At 39.6% G+C, this 11,295-nt stretch overlaps 1 protein-coding gene and 1 pseudogene across 1 annotated transcript; one reads left to right on the top strand and one right to left on the bottom strand.

The window, feature by feature from the left end:
- The first annotated feature begins 1,600 nt into the window (after positions 1-1,600).
- On the top strand, positions 1,601-5,603 carry LOC131302513 (probable leucine-rich repeat receptor-like protein kinase At1g35710). The gene is made up of 2 exons (XM_058329181.1): positions 1,601-4,682; positions 4,818-5,603. Exon 1 carries the CDS (start codon positions 1,640-1,642, stop codon positions 4,643-4,645), a length of 3,006 nt encoding a protein of 1,001 aa, XP_058185164.1. The 5' UTR covers positions 1,601-1,639; the 3' UTR covers positions 4,646-4,682; positions 4,818-5,603.
- Positions 5,604-6,885: 1,282 nt separating this feature from the next.
- On the bottom strand, positions 6,886-11,020 carry LOC131302512 (serine/threonine-protein kinase STY17-like; annotated as a pseudogene).
- Positions 11,021-11,295: the final 275 nt, after the last annotated feature.

Genomic DNA, 11,295 nt, shown 5'->3' with positions numbered 1-11,295 from the left:
GCCGCCCTTGAGCACAAGGCCCACTCCGGATCTTGCACAGATAATCCAAGCCCATCAATAATTTTAAAATAAATTTTCAAGTGAGCTTGTGGAGAATCAGCTCAATAAAATAAGTGTAGGTGCTCTATCCAATCTTCTAATTTTTCATTCGGATAAAAATTTCCAAATGTAAGGATGAGCAAGAATTGTTAATATGTTTCCCAGGTTTACCCATTATTTTTTCCCAAGTCTTCCAATTAGTCGCTCCCCTTTCTTCCCATTAGTCTCTCCCAGGTCTTCCCATTAGTCTACGGTGATCATTGTGTTTGACAGTATTATGTCCGTAGTATCACAGTGGATGACTCATAGTGGATGAGTCTCTTCGTGTTTGACGGTATTATGTCCGTAGTATCACAGTGGATGACTCATGGTGGATGACTCTCTTCGCATTAATATGTTTCAATAATGATTCCCTTCATTATCTTTTGTGCGCAGAACTATTCCCAGCTCTTCCCATTGATAAATTTTTGGGTGCAAATAGGGTACAGCTGACGTGGTTTCTGACGCTTCCAACAATGCAACCGACGGTCCAGATTGAAACACACTTTTCCTTTCTTTCTTTTTCTAAATCTGTTCGGTACTTTCAATCTAGACCGTCGATTGCCTTTTTGAACGGCCCGGGTGTGCGCATCAGGTACCATGTGGTACCCGATTTGCAACCAAGAATTTCTCAGAGAATAGGTGCAGTGTGGAATGCAAATCGCTCTTTCTTTGATGTTTGGTTTTCGATACTTTCCCTATATGCAGGCTAGTCATGTTGTTAATTCGGTGCATTTGGTAACCTTTTCAGTTTTCAATTTTTTATTTTCAAGAAACTAGAAGTTGAAACATGTTTGGTAATATTTGTGTTTCTAAAAAAAAATTGAGGAAAACATCTTTTTGTAGTTTCCATAGTTTAAAAAAAAAATCTAAAAAATTTACGAAAAACAAAAAAGTAAAAACTTTTTGACAATGACAACTATGAATGGCAATACATAGCTAATTGAATAATCTTGCTTCTCAGAGGCCTCCAACTCCAAGGGAAGAGAAGGTGATCACCAATAGCCGTCGAAGTCAAGTCATGCGGGCCCAGAATATATTGATGTTGATAATTGACTGTGAAAGCTCCCATCACTAATAGAAGTCTATGCACTTGTTCTCTTTATGTCTTCTGGAAATTGAAATTCTCATCAATTGTCCTCCTCGAATCTGGTCAAGTTTGGTCAGATCAGTTTGGTCCATTTTTTTCATCCGAGCTGTCTGAAAAGTATTTTGGACGGTCCAGATTTGTTCGTAGTGTTTACAATACTTTTTAATAAAAAATACACGAAAAAATCTGGACCCTTCAAAACACTTTTAAACGACCCGGATAAAAAAAATGGACCAAACTTGGCAGAATTTCCACAAACTGGAAGCATAAGTCGTGTAGATATAATTACATGTTAGACTTAACGTGTGATGTGAATTTCATTGTACGCATCAATTTATCTCAACCGTGCGATTTACATGAGAGACAAATCATGTTCCTATAAATAGTACCCCTTATAAATGAAAATTCAAAGCTTTCATCTTTCTATGCAACCCAACTTCTACTCCTAGCTTGTGTCATAAGAAACCAGCCATGGCATCCGTACCTAAAAGGGCTCCCAATTTCCAAGCAGTTCACTCCATAATCATCTTTGTCTTTGTTGTCATCCTAATTCCATTTGTCTCTTCATCGGATTCCGCCATTGCTCGTGCTTCTCCCGCAACCAAAATAGTTGCAAAACAAAGTGAAGCAGCCACTCTCTTGAAGTGGAAAGCTAGCCTTGACAATCAAAGCCAATCTCTCCTTTCATCATGGAATCAAAGTAGTCATTGCACTTGGGTTGGAATTGGTTGCAACGAGGCCACTGAAGTAACCAATGTAACCCTTGACAGTATTGGTTTGAGAGGTACGCTTTCCGGTCTTAACTTCTCTTCGTTACCTCATCTAGTGAAACTTGATCTGTCCAACAACTTAATATATAGGACCATTCCCTCTCGGATTGGCAGCCTTTCGAGACTCGCATCTCTTAATGTGTCCATCAATCATCTTTCGGGAACAATTCCTAGAGATATTGGGATGCTAAGATCTCTCGTTGACCTTGATTTGTCAGCGAATAATCTAACTGGATCCATCCCCACTACAATAGAGAACTTGAGAAACCTCACAACGTTATACCTTTACGAGAACTCTCTCTCTGGATCTATCCCTCTAGAAGTAGGAATGCTAAGATCTCTCACTGCCCTTACATTGTACAAGAATAATCTCACGGGATCAATCCCCGCTTCAATAGGGAACTTGAGAAACCTCACAACGTTGTACCTTTACGAGAACTCTCTCTCTGGATCTATCCCTCCAGAAGTAGGAATGCTAAGATCTCTCACTGATCTTGAATTGTCAACGAACAATCTCACGGGATCAATCCCCGCTTCAATAGGGAACTTGAGAAACCTCACAGCGTTGTACCTTTACGAGAACTCTCTCTCTGGATCTATCCCTCTAGAAGTAGGAATGCTAAGATCTCTCACTAATCTTGAATTGTCAACGAACAATCTCACGGGATCAATCCCCGCTTCAATAGGGAACTTGAGAAACCTCACAATGTTGTACCTTTACGATAACTCTCTCTCTGGATCCATCCCTCAAGAAGTAGGAATGCTAAGATCTCTCACTGCCCTTGCACTAGACAAGAATAATCTCACGGGATCAATCCCCACTTCAATAGGGAACTTGAGAAACCTCACAATGTTGTACATTAGCGAGAATTCTCTCTCTGGATCTATCCCTCAAGAAGTAGGAATGCTAAGATCTCTCACTGATCTTTATTTGTCAGTAAATTATCTCACGGGATCAATCCCCGCTTCAATAGGGAACCTGGAAAACTTCACAATTTTGCTCCTTGCTTCGAACTCTCTCTCTGGATCTATCCCTGTAGAACTAGAAAATCTTAGATATCTACAAATGCTTGATATAGCCTACAACAAGCTCACAGGTCCTCTACTGCCAAATTTGTGCACTCATGGATCACTCGTAAAAGTTAGTACAACAAACAACTATTTAACAGGTCATATCTCAAATAGCTTGAGAAACTGCAGTCAGTTACGCCGTGTTAGGTTTGATCGAAACCAACTGACTGGGCATATATCGGAAGTTTTTGAGGTATTCCCGAACCTTGAATATTTGGATCTCAGTCACAATAATTTCTATGGCGAGCTTTGGCACAAATGGGAACAGTTACCCAATTTGACTAGCCTAAAGATCTCCAACAATGACCTTTTTGGAAACATTCCACCTGGCATTGGAAGTGCAACTCAGTTACATTTACTCGATCTCTCTTCAAATCATCTAGTTGGTGAGGTCCCGAAGAATTTGGGAAAATTGGCTTTGTTGTTCAATCTTACTCTTAGCAATAACAAACTTTCACTCGATATTCCAGCAGAAATGGCCAACCTGTCTAGTCTTCAGCATCTCGACTTGTCTGGAAACAATCTTAGCGGACGTATCCAAGGGAAGTTGGGTGAGTGTGTGAATCTTCTGAACTTGAACTTGAGCAGAAATCTTCTCAGGGAGACTATTCCTTATGAATTAGGAAAGTTGCACTTTCTTCAAAATCTCGATCTTGGAAATAATTTATTAACAGGAGAGATACCACCAGGGATCGGGGACTTGAAAACCTTAGAGACACTAAACCTCTCCCACAACTTGTTGTCCGGTTCTATCCCCTCATCTTTTAACGGGATGTCAAGTTTAACGTCTGTTGACATATCTTACAATCACTTGGAAGGTCCTCTGCCCAACACAAAAGCATTTGATGATGCTTCATTTCAGGCATACCGAAATAACGACAGATTGTGTGGCAATAAAACTAGTTTGATGCCATGTTCACTGAAGCAGAGCAAAGGAGATAATGGGAGAAATCATTACAAAATTGTACTAGCAATTGTAGTTCCTACGTTGGGGATTTTATTTCTTACTGTTGCTATGATTATCCTTATTCATCGCAACAAAATGGGAGACAATGAAATCGAGCCAAATAAAGAAGCTAATAAAGATTTGTTTGAGATTTGGAGCTTCAATGGAAAATTGGTGCATGAAAATATCATCCAAGCGACGGAGGATTTCAACGACAAGCATTGCATTGCAGTAGGTGGACATGGCGTTGTTTATAAGGCTGAGCTCCCAAGTGGTAAGGTTGTTGCTGTAAAGAAGTTTCATCCTTCGCAAGATGGCGAGTTGGCTAATCTTCAAAGTTTTACGAGTGAGATTCGTGCATTGATAGAGATACGACATCGGCGTATCATAAGGCTTTTGGGTTACTGTTCACATCCACGACACTCATTTTTAGTTTATGAGTTCTTGGAAGGGGGGAGCTTGGACAAGAAACTAAGTTGTGAGGAAGAAGCACTAAGTTTGGATTGGAGTAAGAGGATGAATGTTGTTAAAGGTTTGGCAGATGCTTTGTCATATATGCACCATGGTTGTTCACCCCCGGTCATTCATCGTGATATATCAAGCAAGAATGTTTTGCTAGACTTAGAAGACGTTGCTTATCTCTCTGATTTTGGAACTGCTAGACTTCTAAACCTGCACTCATCAAATTGAACTTCCTTTGCAGGTACCTTGGGATATGCTGCTCCAGGTACTTGCACAGTTCATCTTAGCTACCAATATTAGTCTCCTGTTTTTCTTTTGAATATGTTAATTCCTAAGCCACCTTTACAATTTCTTATTAGTTTTTTTTCCCTGTTCTTTGTACCCTTCCTTCTTTGGGCAGAACTTGCTTACACAATGGAGGTGAATGAGAAGTTAGACGTCTATAGCTTTGGAGTTTTAACACTCGAAGTTATAATGGGGAGGCATCCAGGGGATCTCATCTCTTCTCTTTCTTCATCAACTTTGGATTCCTCACCACCATCTTCTTATGGTATTTTCGTGAAGGATGTATTGGATAAAAGGCTCCCATTGCCAAGGAATCAAACGGAGGAAGCAGTGGTTCTTGCTGTCAAGCTAGCACTTGCATGCTTGCGCCCCGACCCGTGGTGCCGACCAACTATGCACCAAGTTTCTGCGGCTCTATCGAAACAGAAGTCGCGCATGCAGAGCCCATTTCTCATGATCACATTAGGACAACTACTTGATGGCAATTGTCCAAATGCCTGAGTATTCATGTTGTCCCCTCATAGCTTGGGTTTTGGTTCTCCATTTTCTATTGTGCGAGGTATGGAATTTCTAACATTGGCTCTAAGAGTGTTTTTCGGGTAAATGATTGGCGCTAAGGTTTTGTATTATATTTATAGTATATTTACTTTTTTCTTCCAATTCAAAACTTTGCGAATTAATTTTGATTATTATACATACTTTTAAGTATTGACATTCAAAATGAATGAACATAGTCACGGAAATGTTGCCTCGTACACCTAGCGCCAACTCTAGGCCAATTTGTAGAGTTCAAATTTGGGCTCAGTGTGGTGGGAATGATATCTTTGTTTGGTTCTCATCTTTGAGAAATCCATTTTTCTCTCTGCATTTTTCCTTATAACTTTCTCTATCTATCTCTCCACTTATTACATCAAAAAAAAAAATTCCAAGATGGGAACGGAACAAAGGCGAATGGATGAAGACAAAGGGAGAAAGATTATTGTAGTTTGAAAGATTATTGTAGCAGCAGAAAATTTTGCAGAAAGGAAATTGTCGTTCAGCTCTGGGCAAAACCCAACTTCTTCTTTCAAAATCACTCGTCAGTTCTTCTTTCTTTATTGCACTTGACATTATTATTATATATCTCATCGATTAATGTTCTCCTCTTCCCTTGTTCTTTAATTCATTTGGACAATGCAAGAAAACAAAACAAGTTTGAATCTTGTTTGCATACGGGTACCAGCAGGGACAAAACCAGGATTTCGCAAACGCGGAGGCCGAAGTATGAACAACAAGAAAGATGCCACCATCTAGTTCGTGGGCAAATATCTAACACCAGAAGTCTATGTTGTGGCAATAGCTAGACACTCTTTGGGGATAATCTTGCAATCTTCGCATAACAAACGTTGAGTGTCTCTAACAAAAAGGTAATCTATCTGACTTCTGTTGGACCCGCTCTTAATGGTAATTAGGTGTTCCTCTCTCTTCTTGGAAAAAGCGTTCACAACTATGAGATCAAAAGCACTGCAAAATCCAAAATACTTCTACTAGCTTCATTTTAGTCACCAAACCCAAAACTACCAAAGACTTTCTCATACTCTTGCCTATTAACTCCTATAGGACCATTGGAATCGCCACCTATGAACATTGGAATCGCCACCTATGAACAGCTTCTCTCCCACAGGTAGCCCTTGCGCCATGTGAATTATTAATACTCCGTATTAAAATTTGATTCTGTCTCTGGGTACCAGGATATAAATATTGTATTGTTGGCTTCGCTTCCTTTTGTTTGAGCCAGGGTGGCGTTGATAAAACTAATACAGAACTAAAAGAACTAAAGAAGTCCCATTTCCTTATTCCACATTGTGTTTTTGCTTGATAGGCACAAATTTCATATATTGAAGAAAGTACAATACTGTGAGAAAGGAAATGGGATTAGAGTGGATGCTTAGACCGAAAGACAACATTGAGAGAGAATCTTTGTTCCAAAATGGATGACAATTTTGCTAGCTCAAACATCTTAAGAATTCATCTCTGTCTTTTAATTTTTAATGCTTTCATATGCTATATAAATCTTGTTTGATAAATTCTTGCAAGGCACGTATGCCAAAATTGTCATCCATTATGAGACGGAGGGAGTATTTAAGAGAGAGTTGTGAGCAATGTAGATGTTTACTTTTCGTACAAATCATTGGACACTGAAATAAAGATACCATGTGTTACCATTTTTTGCCTTCTAGCCTGATAGAAAAATGCCAATCACACTGATCACCATTTGGAAAGTTTGGTTCATATATCACTGTTAGTCTTTTACAGATAGAAAACCCTTGGTGATTGGTTTAATCTTTGACGAAATTTCACTTGTTTCTTGAGAACTCAACATGATCTGTAGTAATCTTCTTCTACATGTTTGTGCAACGAGTTTCCTTCAGGCAATTGATGAAGCTGAAGATGAGTGGAGCCAGCACAATACGAAGAAGCTCAGTGATACGAGTGTAAAGGGGTTGGTGGTTCTGTTCCCGAGGATTTTCCATACTTCCATGTCGAATTCGGATTAAACAAGGGGTTTGTCCACGTGATTGACGATGAGCAGCAGTTCAAAGCCAACTTCGGACTCAATGTTATAAGGGGCATGCTGAAGTTGCCGGAAGAGGACATTTATGGTCGTAGGAAGCATGATTCAGAGGAGACACAAAAGCAAGCAGTTTCGAGTTTTGCCCGAGATTGGGCACGTTTTGATTGAACGAAACAGCTCGAGTGAACACCTGGATTTCACAATTAATCAAATATCTGCAGTTTCATCCTGTAGAATAGGTGGATAGAATACCCGTGGTAATAATTGTGGGAGTACAACAGTTGTGATTAGTCATGTGAAATGATTTTCAGAAGGGAAGAACCTCATTTTAAAACTTTTTCTGGTGTGAGGGTGGGTGAGGCGTTGCTATGGCTTGCCCTCTTCGGCCATCTTGTACACTATTTTGAGTATTGATTAATGCTGTATGAGTGACTGAGAGAGAAGGAAAATGAAAGAAAAATGATACCTAGCTAGTTTTTTTCACTGCCAGTCATATGAGGGTAGCATTTGATATCTCGCTTATGGAGAACCAAGGGACTTCGAACGCAAATACTCCGCGCCCAATTTGGCTTGAGGGTTTATTTTCGCCGTTGATTCGAAGGTAAAAATTGCATCATAACATGCATCTGAAGTTGGGTACAAAGGAGGCATTGCTTATTGTCGAAATAAGAAAGCTGCTAGTTGAGAGAGAGAGAGAGAGAGAGAGAGAGAGAGAGAGAGAGAGAGAGAGAGAGATTTGACTCTTTTTAATCAAGTTGTTCATCTACAATTGCTTCGTCACAAATGATTCAAGGATACAAACTATTGACTGGGAGAGAACACCAAACTGAACAAAAACTGAGTGAGAAACAAGCCTAGAAATGAACAAACTATTCCATTCCAGGTATACACCTCGACTGATCAGCAGGAGAAAAAGCTGTAAAATGCATTTTAACCTGCTTTAGTGATGACCCCTTTTGAGTGCCGAGAAACATCCGCCAATTGATTTATCCTTGTGACAATCGCCTCCCTCACATCACACCTGTTTCAACAGTTCATAATAACCAAGGTTCCACTCCATGTATTGTAAAATGAACTACTCACTAAGGACATAAAAATTATTTTTCAATGTATCAAAAAGAAAACCTTTGGCAAATGACCTACCTCCTTGGCCATAAGCTGCAGCATCTCTATAATTTCCGAGAAATCGAGTCTCAGAGTGGGGTTTTGCTGCCAGCACCTCTCAAGCAGTTCGACAAGCTTTGGATTGGTGTTCTTTGGAATTGTTGGCCGCAGACCCTGGTAACCATATAAACGATATAGATGAATCATTTATTAAACATCAAGGTCCTGTTTGTTTGACTGGACAATAGCGAGCAGATACATAACGGTATTCTGTATCCTTGATTTCATGGGATTGGATATATCTAGCACATTTAATCCAAACCACACAAGTGAAAGTTCCTAGAAAATGCACAAAATGTGTCCCCGTGTAATCTAATCCCATACTCTAATCCCAGCAAAATATGGGAGGTCAGTATTGTTGTATAGAAAGAAAGAAAAGGAAAAGCCAAATACTTGTTGAACAGCTGCTTGCAAAGGTGTTAAGTACAAGTACGAAACCTGCACACCAGAGTCACTGGAAGGCTTACTTCTCCTGTTAACAGCTCCTAGAGCACTACTCCAAAACTGAAAACATCAGCCTTATGGTCATAGGGTTTGTGTTCAATGACCTTCAATGCACAAAATACCATTTTAAGAAGAGAGTTCCCTTTATTAGAACAACAAACCCAGAAAGGATGTTTTAGGAAGAGTGACATTTTTGCAGCCGGTGACAGCAATTTACAGAAAATCACATGAAAAATGATTATCCCAGTAGTTAGCCCCCGGGCCAGAGTCAATATGTCAAAGATGCAAGCTTGGAACTGACCAATAGGAGATTATTTCCACATATAATCATCAAGAAGTAGAAACCTTTAAACCTTCAATGCACCGAATAATATTTTAAGGCATTATTACCATTCTCTCCTACTTGAACATCAAATTATCTGAGAGACTTTGAAAACCCAAACCGGAAATAGATGTCTAATACGGAACTTCTAATTAGAAACTTATCCACTCCAATTTACAAGGAGGTTTTACAGTGCCCACTGATGACATTGGAAGTACAAATTCTACCTGAAACAATGTACAAGTGTTGAAAGTGAGGCAACTTGCTACAATGCCCAACAGGTGTATACAACTATGTATTATACACCGCTAGGAAATCGAAGAGGAAGATAAAATCAAAAGAAAAAACAACAAGAACAGAGGGAGTCCATCTCCACAAGTAAATGGTACCAGGTCTTGGCTCCAAAACATGGACCCGGGGCATCATGGAACAACAATATTGGCACAGAAGGAAATCCTAGTAATACACCCAGTTAGCCAAGATCGTTCCATTTCCGCACTTGGAATGAAGTATTACTGATCCCTAAAATGCATGGTGAGGCAAGCATGATACAACTAGAAGGAGAAACTTTTTAGCAAGGAACTTCACATACTTATCAAAAAGAATCATGCATGAACATTGACTCACAAATTCAAAATTATAGGCAATTTAAGATAAAGTTCAACCTCAGGTGCCATCCAACGGTATGTTCCAGTTTCTGCAGTCATCACTCCTGGTTGAGTTTGCACTCTAGCAACTCCGAAGTCTGCAACCTTAATGACTGTCCAGAGAAGAATAGAATTTTCACTGAAGAGCTGAAAACACGAAGAAGCTACTATTGATATGATTAAAAATGACTTGCAACTCACACTAGGACCATGAAAGAGAAAAAATACGATACTTGTAATAAAATGAATGCTCACTTCCAAATGTGCATTTAACATCAAAGTGAAAGAACGACAAGTTAACTTTACGAAAAGGTCAATCACATAAGATTCCAAAAAGCCTGTTACCTCATGCTCATCCATCAGAAGATTGGCAGTCTTCAGGTCCCTGTGAATGATATTATTATTTTGATGCAAATAGTTCATTCCCTTGGAAACATCAAGTGCTACTTTGAGAAGGGCAGGAAACTTAAACGCACCGCGTTGCTTATGCGAAAGTTATAAGCACTTCCTCTGGACATGAACTCTGATACATCAAAAAGTGATTGAATCTTTACAGTGAGACTGGATTGTAACTAATGACATGACAGTGGCAATTGAAAATTTGGCAATGGATTCATCGAATTGACTTCTATCGAATAGTAGAGAATTTGTCTTTACGCCTCTAATATCCGCATCAACCATGGAACTAATAACACTAGCATTAGCATCGTTTATACATCTATTTGCTTTTAAAATGTTTTCGGTATTCGTCGATAAGAACATTACAAAAATGACTAGCATCCCAACATCTTTAATTGGTAAATAAATCAAAGCACTACAACTTTTCCTAATCAAAGCACGACAATTTCTTTTCTTTTCTCACCGATTCCGCCAAATGGACAGTAAATGAGGTTGGGCATAAACCTAAAGTACACACGAATCATAATTTCTAGGTCGTTGTATCACGTTAATGGAATTCCAGATGCTGAGTATCTATAAATCTATTAATCAGAATTTCTCGTCAGTTCTTGCTGCTTGTTTTTTGCTTAATTGGTAATAACGGGTAGCCAAACAGCCTCAAAAACAATTCAAGAGAGACCGAACCTGGTTTCGCTTGACTGCTGTGGTTCCCATTGCAAAGAGAGTGCTTGATTCTTTGACCGGTTCCTCTATGTGTGTGTGCGTGAGAGAGAGCGAGCGAGCTGCGTGAGGAATTTGGTCCCTTTAATTAGGTCTATATTTCGCGGCTGCGAGAGTAGAAAGGCGTGACTGATGAACACGATTACAAAAAACATGCGGCCCGTGCTTAGTAATCACGCTTTCGCAATAACATGCGGCCACAAGTAGTTTTTAGCGGCCAGGAGTAATTTTAAGCGGCCAAATGAAGTTCGACGCGGCCAAGGAAGATGTAAAATACAGTAGAATCGTGCTTAGTAACCACGCTTTCAATAACGTGCGGCCAGGAGTAATTGGACGCGGCCAA

This window comes from Rhododendron vialii, chromosome 10a (assembly GCF_030253575.1).
Source record: "Rhododendron vialii isolate Sample 1 chromosome 10a, ASM3025357v1".
Lineage (NCBI taxonomy): Eukaryota > Viridiplantae > Streptophyta > Magnoliopsida > Ericales > Ericaceae > Rhododendron > Rhododendron vialii.
Note: the sequence above shows the minus strand (reverse complement) of the source record. Positions and strands in the feature narration are given on the sequence as shown.

Coding starts and splice junctions, on each gene's coding strand:
- LOC131302513 (XM_058329181.1), top strand. CDS start 1,640: ATGGCATCCGTACCTAAAAGGGCTCCCAATTTCCAAGCAGTTCACTCC.